The sequence below is a fragment of the Laetiporus sulphureus genome, assembly GCF_001632365.1.
Source record: "Laetiporus sulphureus 93-53 unplaced genomic scaffold LAESUscaffold_1, whole genome shotgun sequence".
NCBI lineage: Eukaryota > Fungi > Basidiomycota > Agaricomycetes > Polyporales > Laetiporaceae > Laetiporus > Laetiporus sulphureus.
Genome location: NW_024468510.1, coordinates 217,261 through 241,109, shown reverse-complemented (window position 1 = coordinate 241,109; position 23,849 = coordinate 217,261). Strand labels below are relative to the sequence as shown.

At 53.4% G+C, this 23,849-nt stretch overlaps 11 protein-coding genes across 11 annotated transcripts; 5 read left to right on the top strand and 6 right to left on the bottom strand.

The window, feature by feature from the left end:
• Nucleotides 1-34: 34 nt before the first annotated feature.
• LAESUDRAFT_733215 (uncharacterized protein) lies at nt 35-870 on the top strand (the record flags this gene model as incomplete). Its single annotated transcript, XM_040910410.1, has 5 exons — nt 35-95; nt 151-310; nt 371-493; nt 549-627; nt 688-870. 5 exons carry the CDS (start codon nt 35-37, stop codon nt 868-870), a joined length of 606 nt encoding a protein of 201 aa, XP_040770060.1.
• Nucleotides 856-2,530, bottom strand: LAESUDRAFT_718816 (uncharacterized protein). Its single transcript, XM_040907506.1, has 2 exons — nt 1,946-2,530; nt 856-1,884 (listed from the first exon to the last, which is right to left on the bottom strand). The coding sequence occupies exons 1-2, from the start codon at nt 2,476-2,478 to the stop codon at nt 942-944; spliced, it is 1,476 nt and encodes a 491-aa protein (XP_040770059.1). The 5' UTR covers nt 2,479-2,530; the 3' UTR covers nt 856-941.
• A 174-nt stretch (nt 2,531-2,704) lies between these two features.
• Nucleotides 2,705-3,928, bottom strand: LAESUDRAFT_718815 (DUF689-domain-containing protein). Its single transcript, XM_040907505.1, has 3 exons — nt 3,626-3,928; nt 2,876-3,559; nt 2,705-2,814 (listed from the first exon to the last, which is right to left on the bottom strand). Exons 1-3 carry the CDS (start codon nt 3,822-3,824, stop codon nt 2,753-2,755), a joined length of 945 nt encoding a protein of 314 aa, XP_040770058.1. The 5' UTR covers nt 3,825-3,928; the 3' UTR covers nt 2,705-2,752.
• A 234-nt stretch (nt 3,929-4,162) lies between these two features.
• Nucleotides 4,163-5,346, bottom strand: LAESUDRAFT_739931 (riboflavin synthase domain-like protein; the record flags this gene model as incomplete). Its single annotated transcript, XM_040911050.1, has 4 exons — nt 4,163-4,271; nt 4,319-4,728; nt 4,791-5,250; nt 5,330-5,346. The coding sequence occupies 4 exons, from the start codon at nt 5,344-5,346 to the stop codon at nt 4,163-4,165; spliced, it is 996 nt and encodes a 331-aa protein (XP_040770057.1).
• A 795-nt stretch (nt 5,347-6,141) lies between these two features.
• Nucleotides 6,142-7,410, top strand: LAESUDRAFT_639211 (uncharacterized protein; the record flags this gene model as incomplete). Its single annotated transcript, XM_040903529.1, has 2 exons — nt 6,142-7,136; nt 7,197-7,410. 2 exons carry the CDS (start codon nt 6,142-6,144, stop codon nt 7,408-7,410), a joined length of 1,209 nt encoding a protein of 402 aa, XP_040770056.1.
• Nucleotides 7,411-7,651: 241 nt separating this feature from the next.
• LAESUDRAFT_4720 (uncharacterized protein) lies at nt 7,652-8,690 on the bottom strand. The gene is made up of 3 exons (XM_040902602.1): nt 8,356-8,690; nt 8,242-8,297; nt 7,652-8,170 (listed from the first exon to the last, which is right to left on the bottom strand). Exons 1-3 carry the CDS (start codon nt 8,526-8,528, stop codon nt 7,692-7,694), a joined length of 708 nt encoding a protein of 235 aa, XP_040770055.1. The 5' UTR covers nt 8,529-8,690; the 3' UTR covers nt 7,652-7,691.
• LAESUDRAFT_4658 (multidrug efflux transporter AcrB transmembrane domain-containing protein) lies at nt 8,385-13,094 on the top strand. Its single transcript, XM_040902580.1, has 6 exons — nt 8,385-8,690; nt 8,737-11,259; nt 11,309-11,531; nt 11,583-12,622; nt 12,678-12,752; nt 12,808-13,094. The coding sequence occupies exons 1-6, from the start codon at nt 8,556-8,558 to the stop codon at nt 12,973-12,975; spliced, it is 4,164 nt and encodes a 1,387-aa protein (XP_040770054.1). The 5' UTR covers nt 8,385-8,555; the 3' UTR covers nt 12,976-13,094.
• A 598-nt stretch (nt 13,095-13,692) lies between these two features.
• On the bottom strand, nt 13,693-14,103 carry LAESUDRAFT_628284 (uncharacterized protein; the record flags this gene model as incomplete). Its single annotated transcript, XM_040903360.1, has 2 exons — nt 13,693-13,847; nt 13,899-14,103. Coding segments are annotated over 2 exons (360 nt in total), but the record flags the coding sequence as incomplete, so codon positions are not given.
• A 137-nt stretch (nt 14,104-14,240) lies between these two features.
• On the top strand, nt 14,241-16,187 carry LAESUDRAFT_739928 (Diphthamide synthesis). Its single transcript, XM_040911049.1, has 4 exons — nt 14,241-14,582; nt 14,645-14,766; nt 14,820-15,375; nt 15,438-16,187. Exons 1-4 carry the CDS (start codon nt 14,281-14,283, stop codon nt 16,072-16,074), a joined length of 1,617 nt encoding a protein of 538 aa, XP_040770052.1. The 5' UTR covers nt 14,241-14,280; the 3' UTR covers nt 16,075-16,187.
• Nucleotides 16,188-16,253: 66 nt separating this feature from the next.
• Nucleotides 16,254-20,422, bottom strand: LAESUDRAFT_753615 (N1221-domain-containing protein; the record flags this gene model as incomplete). Its single annotated transcript, XM_040911790.1, has 18 exons — nt 16,254-16,490; nt 16,541-17,010; nt 17,060-17,096; nt 17,152-17,252; nt 17,310-17,415; nt 17,466-17,727; nt 17,780-17,909; nt 17,965-18,090; nt 18,144-18,276; nt 18,332-18,502; nt 18,560-19,128; nt 19,187-19,301; nt 19,348-19,436; nt 19,505-19,662; nt 19,724-19,862; nt 19,922-20,044; nt 20,102-20,231; nt 20,309-20,422. The coding sequence occupies 18 exons, from the start codon at nt 20,420-20,422 to the stop codon at nt 16,254-16,256; spliced, it is 3,210 nt and encodes a 1,069-aa protein (XP_040770051.1).
• A 722-nt stretch (nt 20,423-21,144) lies between these two features.
• Nucleotides 21,145-23,659, top strand: LAESUDRAFT_640316 (uncharacterized protein; the record flags this gene model as incomplete). Its single annotated transcript, XM_040903590.1, has 3 exons — nt 21,145-22,181; nt 22,239-22,565; nt 22,621-23,659. 3 exons carry the CDS (start codon nt 21,145-21,147, stop codon nt 23,657-23,659), a joined length of 2,403 nt encoding a protein of 800 aa, XP_040770050.1.
• Nucleotides 23,660-23,849: the final 190 nt, after the last annotated feature.

Below are 23,849 nucleotides of genomic sequence, written 5' to 3'. Positions count from 1 at the left end.
TTCATCAGTCTGTCACAGACATCGTTTCTCAATCATGACTTCACACTTCTACGAAGTTGCACTCTTTGGAGAGTTCTTCTCCAGGGATCTGTCAGGTCTGGTAGCTGCATTCTCATGTTCGGCTATGACTGAGCAGTATTCGTCACATAGCTATCATGAATCGAATCACTCTCCACAGCGAATCCGCACATCAGATGCATGCGCGGGAGCTGGTGTACGAGCCATACGATGCTCAGCACCAGAGAGACCTGGGCAGCGAGCCGGTCCTGCTTCGAGCACGTAAGGAGTTGTTGGAGCCTGACGCGAAATGGCGAGTTGTTACAATTGCACTTGCGGTGACTGACCTTAGCTTACGTCCCGGATGATCCAGGACGCTATACTCGTACCTCAAGCCCGAGTCTGTGCGCGTGCATCCTGAGGCGACAGTAAGACCGTGGGCCACCCTTCAGGTGGTAGGTAATGCCCTCAATTTCGCATCAGCTCTGGGATACATGTGCGCGGTATTTTCACTTGACTCTGTATCGCTTGTTCACGTTCCGAACGGACAGCCGGAGATCGCAAATGTACAAGCGTGGTTACGTTTTTCGACGAGGATTGCTGGTCATCCAGATGTTACAACAAGAGCAGGTGTGTTTGCTGTCCTTGATTTCGTTCTTTTTAGTCTCTCCTCATGATGGCACATCGTAGGTCGATCCGAAAACACAAAAACCGCTTCCTGCACATGTCGATACGTTGTGGGAAGTAGAAGTAAAGACCGCCGCCCCAGTCAAAAACACTCAAGAAACTCCGCTGAAGAACTACGTGGACGCAGTCCTCGAGGTGCAGCTACTCATGAAGGGCCTGCTCGATCTCAGACGACAGGATGTATGATCATCCTCGAACAAGTCATTGGTCTATATGCAAGGCGCAATATACAGAAACAAAACAGTCGCACAGGAGCTCTATCCGTCATCGTTTTGTTCTTCCTCGCTCGAGTCGCCCCAATCGACCTCCTCGTCATCACCATCCGCGAAACCAGGTAGTGCGCTGGCTGCTCTAGGGTCTCGGAGCGCGCCTGCCTGGCGGAGCTGTTCAAGCAACGTCGCTATGTCTTCTGGCTCTGCCTGGAACTCATCGTCCGTCTCGCCTTCGGCATCCTCGTCGCATAGCCCATCGTCATACGCTTCGTCGTCTCCCAAAGTGTTAGCATTTCCCGGCGGGCCAGAGTTCGGTTCACGCTGTGTATCTGCGTCGTCGTCACTGCCAGCATACCCGCCGAGCAAGTCGAGCACGTTCTGCTCCTCCTTCTCCCTGCCGTCTTCATCGTCACTCCCGTAGCCAGTCAACAATCCTGTGATGGCTTTCTTGCCGGCCTTTGCACTGAGCTTCCGCCTCTTCGGCTGAGGTTCCTCATCGCCATGGAGAACAATGCCTTGATGATCGACTATAGTCCCGTGGAATATGCCATCCTCCCAGACCTCTATGGTCGGAAACTCTACAAAGTTCTTGTGCTTCAGGTTGGCTCCGAGGGACTGCGAGGGATCAAGTTTGTAGTAGCCTTCGCAAATAATGTGACCAGGGCGTGGAGCGCCGTAACCCGTGCGTGTTTTCAGAGATGACAGAGGGTCAAGCGGTGTGCGCATCACACAAGTTGGCGGCATGAAAGCGTCAGGGACATCTACGTCAGGAAAGACAAGCGAATGTATCCACGACGGAAGAGGGTCAGCCTTCTTGGATTTCCCTCGCTCGTTCATTTGATCTTGCAAGAGTGAAAGCAGAGATTTTTCAAGCGCATTGCGGTGTGTCAACAACGTGAAGGGTGGACTGGACGCTTGGGAGGAAGGAGCTAACGGGTCTCGAGGAGGGTGGAACCTGAACTCAACAGTAAGGAGGGCAGTCCGGTTTCTGCAGATGATCCATGGCATTCATGAAGTTCTCGTATGTACAATGAAGAACTAGTGCGTACTTGAAATCCCATGTCGACTGGTTGAGTATTCGTCTTTCCATACCATTCGGCAGCAGTTCCATCTCAATGTCCCGGAAGTCGAGTGACATCTTCAGCACCTCACGCTTCGATCTGAGTTTGCCACCACCAGCGGGTCCTCCCCTCATCCCACGCCCCCGACCGCGGCTCCTCATCGGAGTGGCCCGAACGCGCCCAACCTCTTGGGTACTCGCCGTGTATCTGCCCTGCACAATCTCCCGCCCCCAGTCGCCAACTCTCCTTCCCACATCCTCCAGGAATGTGTAGTCGCTCATGAGCGCCATGTAGCCATATTGGTTCATGGGAACATAGGCTGCCTTGTTCCTCACCCCGGAGCACCCCTCATCGCGGGTCTTGTGAGCTGTCGAGCATAGCAGAGAGCATGTCCGAATGGAGCAGCGGGGACAGGTATAGACTGCAGGTTTGGTTGAACAGATAGCACAGAATGGAGATTGCAACGAAACAGCGCTAGTAGTCGCCTGCTCCTCTGGTGAAGGATCATCTTTTGCCGACATGGACACTTGCTATGCTACGAAGGACTTAGAGGGAGAAAGATGCAAGCCGTGCGTGCGGAGAGTCTAAGAGATGCGATCAGAAGAAATGCGTCGCACGTGATGTCACTCATTCAACGCTGAGGCCTGACTTGCTTTCCCGCGAAGAATGCACAAGTAATGTATATATCGGAGAGCTGTGAACTCAACGTAGAGACCAAGAAAGAGTTGATACAGTATGTAATCTATGGCGCAAGCTTGCGGTGATGAGAGTGTGGTAGTCAATAACACGGCCCGATCAAATGTCATCCATGCCGAAATCAAGCTCGACTTTCTCTCCCGGCTTGAAGGCAGGAAGCCCTAAGAAATTCAACATGACTTGGAGTGAACCAGATAGTCAAACATAAGGTGACCAACGAACCTCGATAAGGACAGCTTGAGCAACGGAATGCATCCCCCAAGTAACAATTTCCGCAACTGCTGGTTGCTTTGGGAGTGGCAGCGGCTGCAGCGATCAGCCGATCCTTCTCGCTCTGAGATACCTCCATTGTCTGCCCGCTCTCAGAGCCATCCAGTATCACCACCTTGCTCCTCGCCAGCTCCTCCGCCTCCAGTTCCGCCAACCCGCACGTGCAGCCCTTACAGGCCTTCTTCTTCCGAGGTGCTCCCGAGGACACAGGCTCACATGTAGCTGGACGCTGGCGGTCGGCCTCCGTCAGAAGACTCTCCGCATCGATAGTGGGCGTAGATGGTGCATGCAGCGTCCAGAGTGCTTTCTTAGACGCTTTGTCGGTCTTCCGCCGGAGAGGGAGGGATGTGATTGGAGCTCCCTGCAGGGAGACACTCGCAGAATGTGCAGGCTTTTGTGCAATAAGCGACCCATCCGGTGCGGCGGTAGACAGTATTGTGAAGCCGGCAAGGATGAGGTTGGAAGGAAGGCTGGGAAGGGCAGAGGAGAGATGAAGAATGTGCAGCGTTCCCAGGGGCTCCAGCGCCGCAAGCAACTGCGCCAATAGTTCGGACAACCTGGATGCCAGAGCATCATACTCTGATGGCGACAAAGCAACATATACGGAAGAGAAGCTAGAGGGCGTCAGCGTCGTAGCTGCCAATGATTGCGAGTGAATATGTCAGCTACGAGATTCGGGGGTGATGGTGTTGCCGCACACACCTCTATCCAGTATCCTGTCCACCATGTATCTTTCTACATATCTTGTCTCCTGGAGACTAATAACGAGCGACTGGTACTTCCCATCCTCTGCTGTCACAGGGGAACCTATGGCGAGAGCGGGGCCCTTCATAGGCACAGCGGCGATCACTGGCTGGTCATTCGTCACAACGGGTGAAGCGTAAATCGCTGTGGGTGCCATTTTGTGGATGTCTGCGAAGGAAGTGGGGGTTGACGGAAGAAGGAAAGTGGGGATTTACGGAGGTCTTGCGAGTGGGGAAATGGTGAGATGGAGTTGGAGTTGCTTAGTGAGGCGATTTCGATCCATCGAGCAAACAATTTCCGGACGCCCGGCGGCAAAGAGTCATCATGTTGTCACACTTCGCGATGTCACGCAATCAGTCACGCCTGATCGCGTCTGTGGCGGTGAGTAACGCGCTGGGCCAATCAAAAGCAGGCAAAATGTAGGTCTGAGCGTAAAGTGTGTGCTGAAAAGTTGACTCCAAAGTGTCTCATTAAAGAATACAGAGAAAGTATAAATCACAGCTTCCACACTTGATCCCGTCTAAAGCCCAACGAACCAAGTACTCCGCCTACTGTGCCCTGTGAAAAGTTCTTCCCATACGGACCAGCTATGGAGGAGATCATGCTATCCGAGAGTCAGCCACCAACACCAAAGCACCTAGAAGCACGCACGGCTCCGGCCCGCAAACTAGGAAAAGGATTTTCCTATCCACGTCCTTGTCGGACGCCCGCTTGGAATCAGAACGGAAAAAGAATGGCCACCAGCTTTGTGTTTTTGGTTCTCCATAGACAGCTTGTTCGACAGCGGTCTTTTCAATTCTCCCCAAATGGAGATTCGACGATGAAACAAGGGGATGTTCTGGACCGTCTAGCGAATCGACGAACAGACCAACTTTAAGACGATCCGAGTGCTTTTGAGCTGCCAAAAGTAAGGGCTCGAGCATGTCCGGCGGTGGCAATTCAATGGGGTTTGGCGAGGAGTGCAGAAGAGTGAACTTTGTCTTCGAGGCTTGCGCTGGATTCTTCAGCATCATTGCATGCAGCAACTGGTAGAATGGGGTAACACCGGTGCCTCCAGAGATCTGATACGGCCGGAAGGCCATATGTAGCTATCCAGACGCTCTCGAAACAAGTCATGACGCACCATGACAACCTCGTCCCATGTTTCGTCTTTCCATATCCACGTCTTCACCGGTCCTCGTATCTCGATCTTATCTCCGACTTGCTTTGAATGCAGCCACCGACCAACTTCACCCTTTGCATATCTCTTGATCCATAACCGCATTTTCCCCTCCTCATCTATTCCAGTGAGGGGCGTGTAGGGTCTCTCGACCTGTATATCGTCATCTTTGACGTAGATGGACCAGATCGGAGCAAATGTGGTCTGCTCTAGTGACTGTATGCATTGCGATGGCACAGCCAACGTCATCAGGCGGAAGTCCGAGTCGGCACAGAGTTTGCTTTCAGTGAGCGTAGCAGGAATGAAGTGAGTCGGAGATAGGAGCGCATTGGTGTACGTCGGTGCTCCTCGTGGAGCATCAGGCCAGAAGAAGTAGTAGGAGATTATTGCAGCCCCAGCAGCGAGACCACCGTAGATAAGAGGTCTCCTCCCCGTCCCCGCAGCCGGTGCAGAGTATGATCTGAATTGTGATAGACCATTTGCGCGGCTAGTAAGATACTGACAGGCCTTGCGGTGGCATACATTGTGAAGGCGACGGTGGCCTATCGAGATCATCCTCAGGCTTGTCCCGACGTTGAGTTCCCTTTTAGGCACGGACGCGGTCACGTGCTGTAACGAGTTCAAGTTGCAGACGTCGAACGCTCGGAGCAAGCCCTTTTCCCGCTCGTACCATACTCTAGGCTCGTTTAATGTCTTGACTCTGACTCAGGGACACATTCTATTTATTCTTCATCTTACGATTTTTACGACCATGAAACGTTCTTACGACTATAGTTTTGTAGACGACACAGACGACACTACCGCAACTATCAACCACTCCTTGGACAGACTTAGCGCGACGCCGGCGACGCATACGACTGATGGCTTCTACACTGGGTCACAATGCCATTCCTTGCTGCACTCTGGACTCTCTGGTACACCCACTCTCCAACTTCGGGTCCCTCTCCTGCCAGTAGCAGGTCCTGCCGACATTGATTCTGATTTCCAATCCAACGCTGGCGATATCGGTCTCCTGCAGTCCCATCTACAGGCGAGCAGCCTGCAGAAGCTCGCTTCTACTCATGGCCAGTCTACATCCCAACTGACGGGACTCGGGATCTGCTACGATGATCCCTCATTCCCTGCCGTTCTTCAGGATGTCCCAGATAGATGCGAAATCGTGATGGATACACGAGAAGAAATCACTGGAAACCCTACACGAACGTTGAGCCTTGATAAGACATGTCATATACACTCTCCAAAATTTGATTTATTGGAAGAGCTCTTGCAGACGAGTAATGGCAATGCCTATTCTGAATATCCCAGCCAGGACTTCATGGCGCATGCACCCTCCCTACTTTTTGCTTCGATCTCATCTCTTCCGTCGCTCTTATATCCAAGTAGTTCCGAGGACAGCTCAACTGCAAACATCAAGACGAGGTCACCGAAGGAAGATTATCAAGACCTGCTGGAGTCTCCGACGACGAATGCCAGTCATTGGCCGCCTATCTGTGAGCCTGTTGTCGGGATATACGCTGATGTCAATTTGCGCGAGGTCGCCACAAGACACGACCTCCCACAGCTCGCAATTGACCCTGCGATACTCATAGGCGACTCGAATTTCGCAATCAAGACAGAGCAACCTGAGGTCGACACTCTTGCAGACGTGCTGCGGTCTACCACTGATTGTTCTCCTGCTCTTGTCGCTCCGAGTGCGGTGCAGCTTGGAAGTCCCGACTTCTCCAAGGAAGCTATTGACGCTATAGTGGCTGTCCTCTCTCGCAAGCGCGAGGAAGACGCTGCGGAAGAGCCAAATTCCATTGCGCAGATGTCTGCTCTATCTGTTGCGCAACCTCAATCTTTGATCTTGACACCGGTAGTGGGCTTGCCCCAACCAATGAACGCCCCATTCGGTGAAATTCTCGTTGTTCCACCACCACCGCCATTGTTCACTGCTCAAGGCTTTGTACCGACCCAGCATGATGGCCGCGTACCTTTAGGAGAGATATTCGTACCCCAGGTCCAAGCCACACCTCCTCAACCAAATGCTCAGACCGTCGACCACGGAAGTCCGGTGCTCAATGCACACCTAGGAATTGAGCTAGATGATCTTCGCCAGCGCGCCGACGGCTTCAGGGCACGTAATCCTGGACGCGATATTGACAAGAACTGGCTGCAGTGTTTTGCTGGGCGGCTCTCTTCGCGTGGCGAATTGATTGACGACTATCGGTGCTATGTCAATGGGTGTTCCCAGACTAATAGGAGGAGAGACCATATCCTCGTCCATGTCGGCTCACATGTGGAGTATCGGCCATTTACGTGCAGCCATTGGTATGGTCTCTTGTGGATGCAAAACGTTTGAGCTGACCTCTGCCTTCCATGTCCGTACAGCGGAATGCGCTTCTTGCGCAAGAACGAATGCAAGAGGCATGAGTCGAGTCATGGAGGACTGAAACCATATCATTGCGAGTTGTGTGGACAAGGTCGTAGCTTCGTGCGACAGGATCTCCTGAAGAGACATATGCGCGTGACACACGGTGTGCAGTCAGCCCCGGCGGACCGGCGCAAACGGCTGAAAGTGGAGGAGGGCGGGTACTGGCCGTAGACCAGGTGACATTGGTGTAGAGCTTTTGCATGTATGCATCAACGGAGGCCGATACCATCGTACATTTCGCATAATCAATATGCCGTCATATCACGGAAAGAATTGCATTGTGTGATACAACAGGACACCTGTGCCCGTGGATATGCCATAAAGCAAAATACATGCAAGTCACGACCATACACGAGAGATCCATGCGAGTGAGGGAACGGACGAAAGGGAGTGCATCGAGGGCTATAGCAGGCTCAGCAATAAATAGCGAAGCAAGATGAACGTTACCGCAATCACTGTGGGAAACTTGCACCGCTCCAATCCTCTTCTTCCTGCATCAGCAACGGGTCAAAAACTTCAGCGCCTGCCTCGATACCCTGAAATCGGAACGCCCCTGCAGGTAACGACCGAGTACTGTCGCGTCTGAAGGTTCTCCGGAGCGGTCTTGTCGGTCTACTTTGTGCAGTTGATGCATTAGGCGACTGGACGAGGCTTTCCGATGTATTATCTTCACCGGGAGACCGATCCACTGTATTTGAGAAACTTCGTCCTTCCTCGATCTCCTCGAGCACGACAAGCTTGCGCTTCCTCGTTGATGATGGTGATGGTGCGAAAGAAGAGTTGGGGTTTGTTGCATAGTCCAAAGAATATACATCTCTGAGTGTATCATGCGCAGAACGGAAAGGAAGTGATTGAGTGAATGGCAATCTGGGCTTTGCAGGAGAGACGGTGGGGGAGACGGGGGCAGATGTCGCATATCCTTCGGTGGCACCTAGAAGGTTAAAAGACGCGTAACTTTCGTCAGTTCTACGTGTCGATACATTACATCCGTAAACATCTTACTCTTTCTTACCCTAGAAGCCATGCTTCTGAGGCGTGCCCTCAGGTCTGGGTCGAGACTAATTGACGACTACGTGAACCCACTGCCACTCACTTCGCCATTAGACGACTATTTACCCAGTACTTTCATTGAAGTTCAAGTCCTGACCGGGGCCAAGCTGCTCGTCGGTGAATGGGCGTTTGGTCACATGACACGCGTCGAGGAGACGTAATGTGGCACGACTCAGCGTGCACGCTGCAGGAACACTCCTGTCCTGGGTCCTTCTCGGCGTGCAACTCGCATCGCTCATGTATACTGGCCCACTTGCTCATTCTTCATGATGGACGACACCCATGTGTCTCCCTACATGCCTCTCCGCGGCGAAGGCTATTGCGCTATGCGCGGATCCTGTGGGTCTAAGGATTGGTTCGGGAAACCTCTCCCATGTCCCTACGATGGTTCAGCGTCCAAGGCAAGTTTGCCATTCGCGCACATATTATGTACTGATTGGCGAACAGGACGATGTGGACCGTGACCTTCTTGTGTCGCTCTGCGGTGCAGAGTTTGCAGAAGGACCTGCTTGCTGTACGACGGATCAGTTGGAGACCATGCGTGACAACCTCGGAGTAGCAGAGAACATTATTTCGTCTTGCCCTGCGTGTCGCAACAACTTCCGCAATTTCTGGTGCAGCTTCACATGCTCGCCGAACCAGGCTACGTTTCTGAATGTCACCTCCACTCAGCGATCTCGCACAGGCCAAGAGGCTGTCGAGTCAGTAGACTTCTTCGTTTCGGAAGACTTCGGTCGCGGTTTCTTCAACAGCTGCAAGGACATCAAAATGGGCAGCACGAATGGATATGCAATGGACCTCATTGGGGGAGGTGCGAAGAACTATAGCGCCTTCCTGAAGTTTATGGGTGACGTGAAGGATATGGGCAGTCCATTCCAGATCAACTATCCTTCATCACCTGTAGGAGACATGGGGTCATTGGACGCGATACCACGTAATTGTGCCGACAATGATCTGGAAAGTCGATGCACATGCATTGATTGTCCTGATGTATGTCAGGCCCTTCCATCCATACCTGCACCAGGGTCAGAGCCAACATGTCATGTTGGCTTGATCTCATGCCTGACATTCGCTTTGGTTGTCCTCTACTCGTTGGCAGTGGTCTCGTTCCTGCTTGGGTATGCTTGGCAATTCGGCATTCAAAAGCGGAAGTCATACGAACGCATGGCACTCTCAGCGGATGCTGCGTCAGAATATATCGTTTCTCCGCGCGCACATACACGCGGTCTCGTAGGCGCATCATCACTTGGACAGAATCTCGACGGGGAAGAGTCGACGGGTACCCAAACCGACTCGCGCAACCTCGGCCGCGGAGCATCATTACTGGACCCCCTTGAAACAGTACAGCCACGGCAATATCGATTGAACAACGTGCTCCGTCGCGCATTCTACCGCCTTGGCCTGTTCACGGCTTCCAATCCTTCATTGACGTTTGCACTCGTTTTCGCTGTAGTAGGGCTGCTTAACCTAGGATGGAAGTATTTTGAGGTCGAGACAGACCCTGTCAGGTTATGGGTCGCCCCAAATTCAGAAAGCAAATTGCAGAAGGAATACTTTGACGAGCATTTTGGACCTTTCTACCGCACGGAACAGATCTTCGTCACATCGTCAGCATCATCGTTCGATCTCGCACCGACTGCGGAGACCTCCTTAGGCAAGGGCAAGCCATCAGTACTCTCATGGAGACATTTGAAGTACTGGTCTGACGTCGAGGCAGGCATCCGTGCGCTTAGCTCCTGGCCGAATGGCTATACTCTCGAAGATGTATGCTTCAAACCTGCAGGACCCGATGGTCATTGCGTAGTGCAGTCAGTTCTTGCATGGTTCGGGAACGACCTGGACGCGTACGACCCAGACACGTGGTCATCTCATCTTCTTGAATGCGCCAATTCTCCCGTGGAATGTTTACCTGACTTCCAGCAACCTCTTGCGCCTCAATACGTGCTCGGCGGAGTACCTGGACAAGACGAATCAAAGGAGTACCTGGATGCAGAGGCGCTTGTCATCACTTACGTCGTGTCCGACTCACTAAATCCAGAAGTACAGGCGCGCGCTATGGAGTGGGAGAGGACGCTACGAGACTATCTGCAAGTTCTCAGTAAACGAGCTCCCGTCGAGGCAGGGCTTGAGATTGCGTGGTCCACCGGCGTCTCACTCGAAGAGGAGATCAACAAGAGCACGAACACGGACATCAAGATTGTCGTCCTGTCATATCTTGCCATGTTCTTCTATGTATCTTTCACCCTGGGACATGGTTCTTCCATGCGTCCCGAAGAGGGCGTCTGGGCCTCGTTTACGGAATGGTTAGGCAATCTGTCGAGGTTTTTCAAGCGAGAACAGGTGTCCCTCTCGTCCTTGTCAATCGACTCACGCAATACCCCGCGTCTCTTTCCCCGGCTGCCACGCAGCTTATTTATCGATTCAAAGTTCACGTTGGGTTTGTTTGGGATTTTCCTCGTCCTGTTATCCATTTCTACCTCGGTCGGATTTTTCTCTTGGGTAGGCGTGAAAGTTACGCTCATCATTGCCGAGGTTATACCATTCCTGGTGCTTGCAGTCGGCGTCGACAATGTCTTCATTCTTGTTCACGAGCTGGACCGTCAGAACATACTTCACGGACCTAATGCCGCCAACACGACGCAAGATATTGCATCCCCCATGTCGCCGACACAATCGCGGAGTCGTTCGCAGTTTGATTCGATGCACTCTCACGAGGACTCGATTGACGCGGTCTCGACCCCATTATATCTGTCTGCGGAGGAGCGTGTTGCACGTGCATTGGCCAAGATGGGCCCATCCATCCTACTGAGTTCTGTAACGGAAACAGTAGCGTTCGCGTTAGGCGCACTGGTCCCAATGCCTGCGGTACGCAACTTCGCGCTGTATGCTGCTGGAAGTGTTCTGTTGAACGCTAGCCTGCAAATTACGGTGTTTGTTAGCGCACTCGTCATCGATCTGAAACGCGTTGAGGTAAGCCTTGTTATATACTGCTGGGAACTTGCTGATGTCATTTTTACAGTCGAGTCGTGTCGACTGCTTCCCTTGTATTCGATTGCCTTCTCGCATCGCTCTTCCCGATGAGCATGTCAACGGCAGCGGTCTGGGCAGGATCGGTCGGTTCATACGTCGGTATTACGCTCCATTCCTCCTGCGGCCTGTCGTCAAAGGCGCCGTCTTGCTGACATTCATGGGCATTCTTTTCGCGTCCATTATTTCCATGCAACATATTGGGCTGGGCTTCGGTGAGCGACCTAATATACTATCTGGTTCCTCTGTTGACAGTTTACGTGCAGATCAGCGTCTGGCACTACCATCAGAGTCCTACCTGATCCCATATTTCGACAACCTGGATGCTTATCTGGACATTGGACCACCTGTTTACTTTGTTGTTCACGACGTAGACGTGGAATATCGGCCAGGACAGCAGGAACTCTGCGGTCGCTTCACCACGTGCAAGGATCATTCAGTTGCCAGCATCCTAGAAGCCGAGCGCCAACGGAAAGAGGTTTCATTTATCGCAGAGCCTGCCGCTTCATGGATAGACGATTTCTTCAACTGGCTCGACCCTGCGCATGAGAAGTGCTGTCGCGTTCGGAAACGCAACCCCGATATCTTCTGCAGTGATAGAGATTCCCCCAGATTATGCCAGATGTGCTATGAAGACCATGATCCAGCGTGGAACATCACGATGACTGGCTTGCCCCAGGGTGAAGAGTTCATGCGGTACCTGAACCAGTGGCTCATCTCACCGACTACGGAGGACTGCTCCCTTGCAGGAAAGGCATCGTTTGGCGCGGCGTTGTCACTTTCTCCCGATCGCGACGAAGTCATCGCGTCCCATTTCCGCACGTTCCATACACCATTGAAGTCCCAGGCCGACTTCATCAACTCCTTCTCGGCAGCTCATCGTATAGCCGACGATTTGTCCAAGGAGAGTGGGATGACGGTCTTCCCGTACTCGCTGCACTACGTCTTCTTCGACCAGTATGCGCACATCGTTGCCATCACGGAGCAAATCCTCGGTCTTGGTCTGGCAGCTGTGTTGCTGGTCACTGCGCTGTTGCTTGGCTCATGGAGAACAGGAACGATCGTGACAGGTGTTGTGGCCCTCACAGTGACCAGTGTCATGGGCATCATGGGTGTGTGGGGCATCATGCTGAACGCGATCAGCCTCGTCAACCTGGTCATATCTCTCGGCATCGCAGTCGAGTTCTGTGCACATGTGGCGCGCGCATTCATGAGCTCGGGCTCGGGCCTGCCAGTAGACCATCCTGCGGGACAGAAGGAACGCAATGAGCGGATGTATACGGCACTGATCGATGTTGGCCCATCGGTGAGTTGATTAGTGTTGCCTAGCCCAAGGCGATGCATTGATTCTTTTTCCTAAGGTTCTGTCCGGTATCACTTTCACCAAGCTCATTGGCATGTGCGTTTTGGCTCTCACCCGATCACGATTCCTGGAGGTCCGTAGCGCACTCGTCCTAGGCAAAGACGTCACTAATCTCTTGTGTCTGGAAGATCTACTACTTCCGCATGTGGATCACGTTGATTATCTCTGGCGCCTTGCACGGATTGGTGCTGCTCCCCGTCATCCTCAGCATAGCTGGAGGGCCTGGATTTCCTCTCCAGGAAGCTGATGAAGAGTGGATGTCTCATGCAATCAGACATGATTACGAGTATACGTGAGTGTTCCTATCTTCTCTATCTGCTAAAGGTACCTGAGCCTTTTTACAGGCCATTCCTTGCTGATGATGACTCAATGACCAGCGATTGAAGGAAATACCCCCTTCGCGCAGATTGTACAGATATGTATCATGTATAGTAGCCACTTACTGAACATTGTAGTGGACAATATTACATGCGAATTTTGGGAAATCATAACAGCATAGCAAAATGGAACACAAGAGCAAGCAATATAGTGTCCTAATCTCTGGGCGACCTCGACCTGCTATCTCTGATGTCGTCGCGGCTGTGGCTCCTCTTTCCCCGGCTAGGAGAGCGACTACGGCTCCGGCTCCGCGAATACCGCGAATATGACGAGTATGACAACGAACGGGAGCGAGATCGGGGTGTGAGAGACCTTGTGCGTGAACGACTGGAGCGTACAGAATAACTTCTGGAGCGAGAACGTCTCCTATAGCCTGTTCCTCCTCGCTCGTAACTGGGTGATCTCCTTCTGGGAGCCAGACGATCTCCTCTTCGAATAGGCGAACGGGACCTGGATCGCGAGTAAGGTCGGTATGTGTCTCTTGGAGGAGGGCCCCCTCTGCGGCCGTATCCTCTTCCACGATAGTCATTGTAACGCGAGCCGCGTCCGTACCGTCGTGGTGGCGAACGCGAAGGCGATCGAGAGCGAGATAGGGACCTTAGTCGTTCGCGACCGTAGCGGCCGCGAGGAGGTGGGCGAGGAGAACGCGAGCGCGAGCGAACTGGGAGCTCAGATAGTTCAACTTTGAGAATTGCACCGTCAAGCTGGCCTCCATCCATGTGCGACGCGGCTTTGTGTGCGGACTCGGCATCCGCATATTCGAGGGCGGCCTTCCCTCTGTTTTGTCCGGCTAGAGATCCCATCAGCTGTATTTTCGAGTGACATGAATACTTATACATACACTTCCCAAAGAGCGGGAGGTCTACTTTGATGATATCGCCGTAGAAGCCAAATATTGTGCGCAAGTGCGACTCAACTACATTGCGAGTGAGGCTGGTGACGATGACCACTTTTGCGTGCGTCTTGTCGCCGTCATGTCCATTCTCCATGTCGACATCGTCATCGTGCAGGGGACGGGGTGAAATTGAGCGTCCTCTCTGCGACATTGCTGTAACTTGCGAACGTCGTCGACAACAGTGTGGAAGCAGCGTTAAAGCGGTGGTGTCACACATCGCTTGTCACACGTTGGAAATGAACATGAGATTGAGATCGGTGACTAATTTCCTCCAGCCACTGCTGTGGCGGAAAGTACTACTTACTCTTTACTCACTGCCCGCAATCAAATGGCAGACGAGGCTAAGGCTCCCAGTTCTAATGCTACCAAGCCCAGGAAGCGGTTTATCGGTAGCAAATCTGCAAAGCCATCCAAGCCGGGCGTAACGCCTATTGTCGCGAACCAAATACCCCAGGACATCTTGAACGATGCTCAGCTGAATGCAGCAATCAAGCAGCTGCCGTCTAACTACTCGTTCGAGATCCACAAGACAGTACATCATATACGGAAGAACAATGCTAAAATGGTCGCATTGCAGATGCCTGAGGGCCTGCAGATGTTCGCGTGCACGATAGCGGACATTATCGAACGGTACGCAGGTGCTGCTCGTCTGTTTGCCCACGGTGCTGTAATCCAACTAATGCGATGAATAGATTCACGAATGCGCTAACTGTGATCATGGGTGACGTCACGTATGGTGCGTGCTGCGTCGATGACTACACAGCAGTCGCCTTGGGATGCGATATGCTCGTGCACTATGGACATAGCTGTCTGGGTGAGTAGTATACTTCGTTGAAGATATGTAGGCCTCTAATGATTTACATTCAGTCCCGATTGACCAGACGACCATCAAGACTTTATACGTCTTCGTTGAAATCGCCATCGACTTATCTCATCTTGTCCAAACAATTCGTCTTAACTTCCCAAATGACCGCAGACGCTTTCATGAGGCGCTGTTGGACTCAGACGAAACAGATAGTCAGATACCTGCTGGTCGCCCCTTGACTGCCGGTCACTACTTGCGCATTGAGGGGCCATCTCCCGCGAAGTTGTCCGATGAGAAGGTACTGACCACAGCGACGCACCAGACACAAGAGCTTCCATACGAGCTGACCCGTCTGGCACTGGTGTCGACCATACAGTTTGTGGCTGCACTATCACGACTGAAAGATGACTTGACCACAGAGGTCCCCGATTACGAACCGCTGCGTCGACCCGCAGGGATGATTGAGGGACTTGAGGCGGGAAGCGACGAGAGTTCTGTCGGTCAGCCAAGGCTATGGACAGGAAGGTACGACGCCACCATTCCCCGATCAAAGCCTCTTTCGCCAGGCGAGATCCTCGGATGCACGGCCCCGACGCTCGGCGATGTCGACGCATTAATGTCAGTGCCTCCGGCCAGTTGCGTCTTTGTGTTGGATGCTGACTGATTGCTCGGACCTACAGCTATCTTGGTGATGGGCGCTTTCACCTTGAGTCCATCATGATTGCCAACCCCACCGTACCGGCGTTCAGATACGATCCTTACTCGAAGAAGCTTACTCGGGAACGATACAATCAAACGGAGATGCGCACCGTACGCGACGAGGCCGTTCGAGCCGCTCGCAGAAGCATCGATGTACTCGCTTCGTCTCCTAAAACAAATGGCGGCACAAGTTTTGTCATCCCTGCAAAGGAGCCTCCGCTCTGGGGTGTCGTGCTGGGTACGCTCGGCCGCCAAGGTAGCTTCAAGCAGTTGCAGGCGATCACACATCAACTCAGCACATCCCGCACATCTATTCCATATATGCCGATCCTCCTCTCCGAGCTTTCACCTGCCAAGCTTGCCCTCTTCAATCCGCATATCTCAGCCTTCGTGCAGACATCGTGTCCACGGTTGTCCATCGATTGGGGATATGCCTTCGATCGGCCACTGCTGACGCCGTACGAAACAGCAGTGGCTGTCGGAAAGGCAGTGGGTTGGATGGACGGACCTTCGGGAGATGAGGCGGTCAGGCGGGATGGAAAGGGAGGGGGTTATCCTATGGACTTCTATGCAGCAGGAAGTCCGTGGGCTGCAGCGAGAACGAAGGCGACATACTAGCTCAGCATGTAAAAAGCGATGGCTTTAAGGCGAGGTTATATTCGCCACCCGCATGTCATCGCTGTAATGCTATAATGCTACATGATTGCAAGAATATCGATAAACTACATTTGGACAAATGGTCATAATCATACCCTACACTCAACAAGGTGAGTATGGTACCAACAGCATGACCAATTTCAAACGTACCCAAAGGCATACTCGACTTCATCTACTCCCCCACCTGCTTGGAATGGACCGGATGATTCCCTGGGCATCGGTCCCAATTCCTGTTCATCGTCTTCAGTTTCGTCGACAATGGCACTGCTCTCATCCAGCTCAAACGGTAGCACGGGTCGGAGGCCACTTCCAGAACTCGATCGGCGTCCCCCATGGGGGGAATTCGCTAGCGCTGCCATGGTTTTGGGACTCATATGCTACGGGTATTCGTTTAGTCGCCAGTCACGCCCGATAGAGCGTAACTCACCTCCCAGTTATTCCGGTTCTCATCAGGAATATCGCGATCATCGCGTCCAACATCCAAGCGTGCCTCGTCGCCGAGCTCGCCGATGGAAACAATACTTTCACTGTCACTGATGCCATCGGCGATGTCTGCGGCAAATTCGGGAAGCCTGTGCCATGCAGATGTACCCCCGAATAGCGGTCCCTGGGAAGGCTGGTCATCGGACCAGCCAAGGTCAGACAAATACTCTTCGTATTCCTCTTCGAAGGCGATGTCTTCGGTGATATACGGCAAGAAGATGGACGGATCGGGGGCTTGCGCTCGCAGCGGCGGGAACACGTCAGCGTCGGTCGTGTTCGGTGTTCCCACAGGGCGAATGAGACCGGACAGCTCAGGCCCAGGGTGCAACCCCTCGAGATGGTGTGAAATACTTGCAGCACGTCTATGAGTCCCCGGCTGATGTGCCGCAGCTGCACCGTATCTCGTCGTGTTGTCTGAGTAACTTCAGCATCTGCCTCATTGTCATCACCCGTGATGACTCACAAAACTTAACCAAATGCCGGAGCGCCTGTTCCTGCGCCTATTCAACGCAGTATGTAGCATTTCATTGCCAAGATGAGTGAGCATTCACATACCTGCGCATCCATCACATCATCCACCTCGATGCCCAAGAGCCATTCATCTCTCAGGTCCGGTCTGCAATTCAGATAGATCGCAGTGATGACCTGCATGTTCGCTGACGGGCCGGTTGTATTAATAGAGCGCCCACGTCAGCCTCACGGCAACGGCTTACATTGACGCCATTTCCGTCCGCAGAATGGCACTTGACTCTTAATCAGTTTCAGGACATGCAGCTGCAGCACGGGATGCTGCACTTTCAGTATGCGCTTCAGCACCGCCTGGCAACACAGTCAGCCTGGGCTAGACTCGGCGATCCGAGATAACTCACCGAGCTCTTGTATTGCACTAACATCCTGATTCGATGTGATCGATGTTTCGATAACTTCTGCATGATCTTCGCAAAGTTGATAATGGAGAAGAAGTTGCGCCACGAGAACTCGGTTAGAAGATCGACCTCCTCGTCATGCACCATGCCATTTGGCAAGATTGTAGTCCGAGTAATCGTCTGGCGGGGTGGTTTCAGCATGTGATCTTCTGGCCCTGCAGGCTGAGGATTCTTGGAGAAGTTCGTCTGGCAATACCGAAAGAAACTGTTCACATGAGTGATATGGATGATCGAGATACCTTTAGCATAAACCCTACTTGTTTTCAGGCGAGTCTGCCTTCGACACGAGGGTCTGCGAGACCTCCTGCAGACCAAACATCTTGAGTATCAGAAGTAAGCAGTTCGTGTCAAGCAATTGCTGTCCCAGATGATGAAACTTCATCGCATCTACGATGTCATAGCTAAGCTCTGCATATAAAATGTATCCAAGGAAAAAACCTACGAGACACCTTGAACCATTTGAGGGTGAGTAGCAGAATCGCAGAAACTGCTTTCGATGTGATCTCTCGGTGCCGAGTCACATCGATTTCATCCAGAGTCGGTGGAGGAGCAGAGGGTTGCTCAAGAGCTGCAGAGACGTCCGGTTACTCACGAATAATTGTTTCAACTATTCGAGCTCACGGGATGGCATGCCAGGAGGGAATCCAGCAGAAGATGCAGATTGAGATTGCACACCAGGAGCAGCCGATACCGTTGCGAGCAAAAGCTTCAATAGAACGAGAACCCATCCTGAAAGGACGGGCAGCACAGCGCTCTGCAAATGATATCAATACCGCGGTACATCTATGCTGCACGATGGCAACGCCTACATAGATCTGCTCTACTCTCTTCAGCCGCAGGAGGTCTTCCTTCCGCTCTTGTGCCTTCCTCTTTTCGGAACTTGACTCAGCTTTCGTCATTGCTGCTTCCACCTCCGAAATCTTGGCATCAAGAATAGTGACATCCGGCAACGTCTCCGTGGTCTCGTCTTCTGGTGAGAGCTATAAAGGACCGTCAGTAAAATTTGGACTAACAAGTATCGAGCACAGTGCGCTCACCGTGGGTGCAAGTTTGGGTTCGACAATGGGACCTGACCCGGGCATGTGTTCCAGTCCGCTCTCCGCAGTCATGCACTCTTCCCGTGTCTTCCACATCTGCCACAGTTCAAGACTGACATACATATGCCGTGTGTACAGCTTGTCTGCCTCGTCGATCGCGAACGGCACTAAGCGCGAGCCGTTGTAGCCCGCCTGACTGCGCGAAAACGGAAACAAAAATGGACGACTCTGATCCGTTTGAAACTGCTGCTTCTTCGGCTTCGGTGATGGAGGTGGAGACGGCGCGGGCGTGGCAGGCTGCGGCATGGACCTGAAACCACTCCCCTGCTGTAATGAATGGAAGGGAAGACCCTGAGACCCGGGTCCCATGCCCGACTGCTGTGACTCGACGTCGTCATGGTCATAATGGTGCCTGACGGGTATGGGCGAGTATGCCTGCGCAAGTTTGGATGTGACAACGGGCACGGAAACAGGCGCGATGACAGGCGCAGGCGTGAATGTCGGATACTTGACAGATATTTCCTGCCGGAATGCCTCGATATCGAGGGGCGACGCCTTGATCGGAATGGCTACTGCCGCGTGAGAGGCGTGCGGGCTGCGACACACGGCATGAGGACGGAGACGCACCTTCCTCTTGCACCGGGGGCAGCCCGGCGAGTTCTCGGGCAAGTTTCTTCACACGTGCAAGCTCTCGGATGCCGCCACAGCATGCAAGGATCGTCTTCCACAGTACTAGGAGAAGCTGGCGGGAAATGAGATAAGGGTAGCTGTGAGTGCAGGGTCCAAACCTTCTTCACGGGATAGCCCTTGGCGCTCTTGTCGCGCAACCCGGCCACCACGTTGAAGAGATAAACGGGCAAGGGAGGGTCTAAGCTCACTGCGTTGAGTGAATGGGCGCAGTCAGCGGCAGACGATGGGGGCTGTGCATGATGCCGGGGCACTTACTCAACTCGTCGGCAAAGTCATCATGACTCTTGAAAACCTCTACCATGTGATATAGCATTCCCAGGTAGACAGAAAGCTCAGTCGTGACTTCCTCCATGAAATCCATCTTTTCCTGCTCGGATATATTGAACCGCTTAGCTTCTGCTTCAGAGAGGCTGCTGTGCGAGCGAAAGTAGCATGTCAGCTGGCAATTGGTCCGACAAAGAGATGTCGGGGCACCATAACAAGTCATGTTTTGCGCTCGCAATCTTGATGGCCTCGACAATGTTACTGATGCCATTGGCATCGCGCACGAGTTTGCAGTTCTCCACAATCCAGTGCAGCTGATGCTCAGGTGATGACGTCTCGGCAAAAGTGCCTGCGGAATGCAGTGTTTGTAATTATTGCCTAGTTGGTCACGCAAGACAATATGCCAACCTTGGAGAACGTAAAGGAGTCTCCGGGCGTTCGTAAAGCGGATCTCCGCATCACGGTGCTCCAAGCTCTCAAGCAGCACCTCTATGTGGACCCTGCGCTGTGCAGGAGAACTCTCGATCCACACTGGGCAAAAAACACAATTACATGAGGCAGGTGGCCAGGAAGGGTGCAGAGACGTACCTCCCTGGAAGGAACCTTCCCATGCCTTGAGGTTCTCTGCGACCTGGGGCATCTCCACATACGAGTAGAACTCCTCAATCTCGTTAAGGACAGTGTCCTCATCATCATACTTGAAGTCATAATAGGACTGCTACTCCTCACGGGCGTCAAGGAGAGATGGGTGGGAGAGCACAGCAGACGTGCCTTTGGCTTTGGCGCAGAACCGACCATGGCCTTGAGCTGGCCGAGTGTGATAGAGTCAAGCCCCATCTGGGAGGAGGAGGCATCGCTGTTGTCGAGGCCGTTGTTGCTCATGTAGGACGGCAGCTGGGGATAAACCATGCCGGCAGAGATGGAGGACGACACGAGCTCGTTACGGCGAACGCGCGAGTGGTCACATTGTCGCGAACCGCGGCACTACACGTGCACCTACCCCGCTGTCTCTCTCCACTCCTAGCCCGTAGATAAAACTTTATACACCCGCTAGCTATAGCAGGAGCAGCGCGCCTGCAACAGATCATCCGGACTGCGGGCGAGAGTATTACGCTGTATTACGCTTGGAATATTTGTGCGCGTGGGTCATGCATGGCCGGAGCGCAGCCGTGGCGCGCTTACATAAGCAATACATAAGGCTGCCCGTCGCAATTTCTTCTTCCAAGCCACCACGACTTGGCCCCTCACCAGGATCGACCCCTCCCGTCGATCCATCGTTACTTTTCCCCCATCCCCCTCCTCCCCTCCGACGACAGCGACGACGTCGAAAGCAGAGGGCGTCCTTCTCGCACCCAAAGAGTACTCTTCCTGGTCTGAAAGTAGCTCCCAAGGCACCGCCCCTCACCCGCCCTAGCTATCTCGCCCTCGTCGAGCATCCGAAAAGGCACGCCTTCGCTGCGCGTTTGCCACAAACTGAATTGCTATCGCACGTCATTGTCGACCAATTCCTGCCCTTTCAGTTCTTCACGACCTACCTTACGACAGTCCTCTATCTCTCGTCTTCCACCCGCCACCACCGCAGCCTCGCACAGGACTGCAGTTGCGGCTCGCCCATCCCCTCTTAATTGCAGATGCCAGTTCCCGTATCGCTTTGCTCAAAGCAACCAGCGCACCCGGTAATCAAGATCAATCAATCTGTTCAGCCCAGCCAGCAGCCATCTGTCTTCCAGCACTTGACTCATACTCTTCCTCGTCCTCCTCGTGGTCCCCCGCCTGCATTTGCATCTAGAGAGGAGTGGATTAGCTCCCTTCCATCTTGGAGAAGGAATAAGCCGCGCCGTATCTGGGAGGAGGACCCGTCGCATTACTACAATTCCGGCCGTCAGGGTTTTGAAGAAGGGTTGGCCGTCGCGGGCAACGCTACGGTCATTAAAGGAACGCCCGCGCAAGCGTGCATCCCGCCCGTCTCTCCCCTGATTGCTGGTGCGACTGGCCGTCCTCCATCCTCGCCCTCCGCCGACATGCACACCGCCCGTGACGGAGACATCGACTATGGAATGAGTATATACTCCGCGCGTGAGTACAGCTGGCAATGCGATGATCGCTCTCAAACAAGCAACGTTTCGCCGATAACCAATGCAGAATACGACGACATGGACGTCGAGAGGAGTTCCGAGAAGGCCATGTCTTACCAGGGCTATGACACTGATACCCCCGACTCTTTTTGCCGAGATGAGTCTAGCGCTGCATACTCTGCGGGGCTATACGAGCACGGAACGTTTTCTCCTGTGCTCGACGACATGTCGCCGGAGCCGATCAACCCCGGTTTCAGTCCCATCGGGCCCGCTACTCCGTTCGCTGACTACGTCGACAAGGCGGTCGCTGCACAATATCATCCAGCATTCGAGTTCGCACATCCCATAGACGTGACTCGCGATGTGAGCTACATGTACACGGACGAAGGCTGTAGTGGCCATTGCCATCAGTGTCAGACCTATGGCCCGGTGATGGAGGCTTTACCTGCTCCCGCTCCGGAGCCTGTTGTCACACCTACTGCCACCGCGGCCTACAAGAAACTGGCTGAGCCTCTTTCTGCATGGCTTGCTTCCTACGTCTGGAAGGTGTGTACGACTGGCATGAGCCTGCCATCCGCTTACGCTCAACCGAGGTTGGTCTTCCTGTATGTTCTCTGATCGAAAGAAAATTTACACGTACTCCTGAGCAGGGCATTTGTTAAACATTATTCAAGCACCCCACCGAGTCACCTAGCTAGCGCTACGCACTCGATGCTGCTGTCTACCTTGTTGCAGCCATCCGCTATTTTCTTGGCGACGAGGTTCATCATCCGTCTGCCGGTGTTCTTTGGCCCTGTCAATCTGAATCGTGAAGAGCATGCCAAGGAGATTCGCTTCCGGAACGAGCTCTTGGGCGAGCCTCATATGAGCCACGACAGGGACGCAATTGAGTCGTACGCTCCATTCCGTCTGATCCTTCTCGGGTGCATGCTGGCGAACAAGTGGCTGGATGATCATACTTTTTCAAACAAGACATGGTGAGTTGCATCCTGTGAGAGAATTGTATGCTGGTAGGCTGACATAATGTTCCAGGCATACGATTTCCAACGTTCCCGTTCAGTCATTGAACAAGCTGGAAGCCCTTGCATTGGACATATTCCGGTACAATTTGTCCATATCTGTGCAAGACTGGAACGACTGGCTCTCTAAGTTGCTCGCGTATCACTCTTCGTTAAACTCCTTGACCTGTCCTCAGCCTATCTCTCGGCCGTCGACGAGCCCACACACGATCATACGCAAGGCCATTGAGATGCTCCATGAAGTGCGCATGGTTTCTCCTACATGCCGCTGCTGCGACGAGGAGACATGTTCCACTGCTCCGCCGGAGCCTATCTTCGTCAACCTTGAAGACCGCAAGAAAGACACGCAGGAGGCGGCCCGTCCATACGAGGAGACCGTCGACGTGTTGGAGATTGATTTGGACGAAGATGGCCCGTTGAGAGAGGAGTATCTACCTCGGCGTCGCGTCAGCAGCGCTAGCACTTCGCGCCATACGGAACTTCGCAACAGGGCCGTCGAGTCCGGCAGGCTACTCCCTCCTCCGGCGAAATGGAGTCCCGCTGCGGACGAGCCCATCGTTCGCGACCACGCTCGTGCACCTAGGCAGTACCTTGCACCACAGCCAGTTGCTCACATGCCTGTACCGCATGCATTCCTTGCCGCGCCGCCGACATTCCACCAAGTCGTGGATTCCCATCACCCTGCGTGGCAATACGGTCCATATGTGCCAAAGCAGGAGCATATCGCCATGCAAGAGCATGCTGTTCCCGCGCAGATGTACCATGTTCAGCCTCCCTACGTCGCATACGAGTATGGCTACCCCGCTATTCAGACCCACTCGCGCTCGCAGTCGCTCTCGTACAATCAGGCGGTTGCCGAGCAAGCCCAGGGTCGTCATCCCGCGTATTCGCAGATCGGATATGACCATGCCTATAGCGACGTCCGCTTCTCCGAGGACCATATGGGCGCGGTTCCTCCGCATCCGGTTATTTCCCGCTGGGCCCCGGCAGATCTCTATCCTGCTCTCTACGACCGTCCATTTGATTACTATCAGAGGCCACTGAAAGTGTGAGATCACACTGATATGTTAGATCCGCGACAGAAACGATAGATCGTCGCCCGCGCGCGCAGATTCCGCTGTATGAAGATGCGGAGGCCGTCCATCGCTCTTCATCGCTCTTTATTCTAGTCCCTTCGGCTGCCGACACCTTGTAATCTATACGCCTGCTCGGGTCGTTCCCGCGCCAGCGCGGGGCGGCTCG

Bases quoted from the DNA above. Each gene is read 5' to 3' on its own strand.
- LAESUDRAFT_739928 (XM_040911049.1), top strand. From the start codon at position 14,281: ATGGCAGACGAGGCTAAGGCTCCCAGTTCTAATGCTACCAAGCCCAGG. The intron at 14,767-14,819 runs GTGAGTAGTATA...ATTTACATTCAG, and splicing joins CTATGGACATAGCTGTCTGG to TCCCGATTGACCAGACGACC. The intron at 15,376-15,437 runs GTCAGTGCCTCC...TCGGACCTACAG, and splicing joins GGCGATGTCGACGCATTAAT to CTATCTTGGTGATGGGCGCT.
- LAESUDRAFT_718815 (XM_040907505.1), bottom strand. From the start codon at position 3,824: ATGGCACCCACAGCGATTTACGCTTCACCCGTTGTGACGAATGACCAG. The intron at 3,560-3,625 runs GTGTGTGCGGCA...AATCATTGGCAG, and splicing joins GGACAGGATACTGGATAGAG to CTACGACGCTGACGCCCTCT. The intron at 2,815-2,875 runs GTTCGTTGGTCA...TGAATTTCTTAG, and splicing joins CTCAAGCTGTCCTTATCGAG to GGCTTCCTGCCTTCAAGCCG.
- LAESUDRAFT_4720 (XM_040902602.1), bottom strand. From the start codon at position 8,528: ATGAGCGATGCGAGTTGCACGCCGAGAAGGACCCAGGACAGGAGTGTT. The intron at 8,298-8,355 runs GTAAATAGTCGT...GTCGTCAATTAG, and splicing joins AACTTCAATGAAAGTACTGG to TCTCGACCCAGACCTGAGGG. The intron at 8,171-8,241 runs GTAAGATGTTTA...TTAACCTTCTAG, and splicing joins GGCTTCTAGGGTAAGAAAGA to GTGCCACCGAAGGATATGCG.
- LAESUDRAFT_718816 (XM_040907506.1), bottom strand. From the start codon at position 2,478: ATGTCGGCAAAAGATGATCCTTCACCAGAGGAGCAGGCGACTACTAGC. The intron at 1,885-1,945 runs GTACGCACTAGT...GATCATCTGCAG, and splicing joins CAGTCGACATGGGATTTCAA to AAACCGGACTGCCCTCCTTA.
- LAESUDRAFT_4658 (XM_040902580.1), top strand. From the start codon at position 8,556: ATGATGGACGACACCCATGTGTCTCCCTACATGCCTCTCCGCGGCGAA. The intron at 8,691-8,736 runs GCAAGTTTGCCA...ATTGGCGAACAG, and splicing joins ACGATGGTTCAGCGTCCAAG to GACGATGTGGACCGTGACCT. The intron at 11,532-11,582 runs GTGAGCGACCTA...GTTTACGTGCAG, and splicing joins ACATATTGGGCTGGGCTTCG to ATCAGCGTCTGGCACTACCA.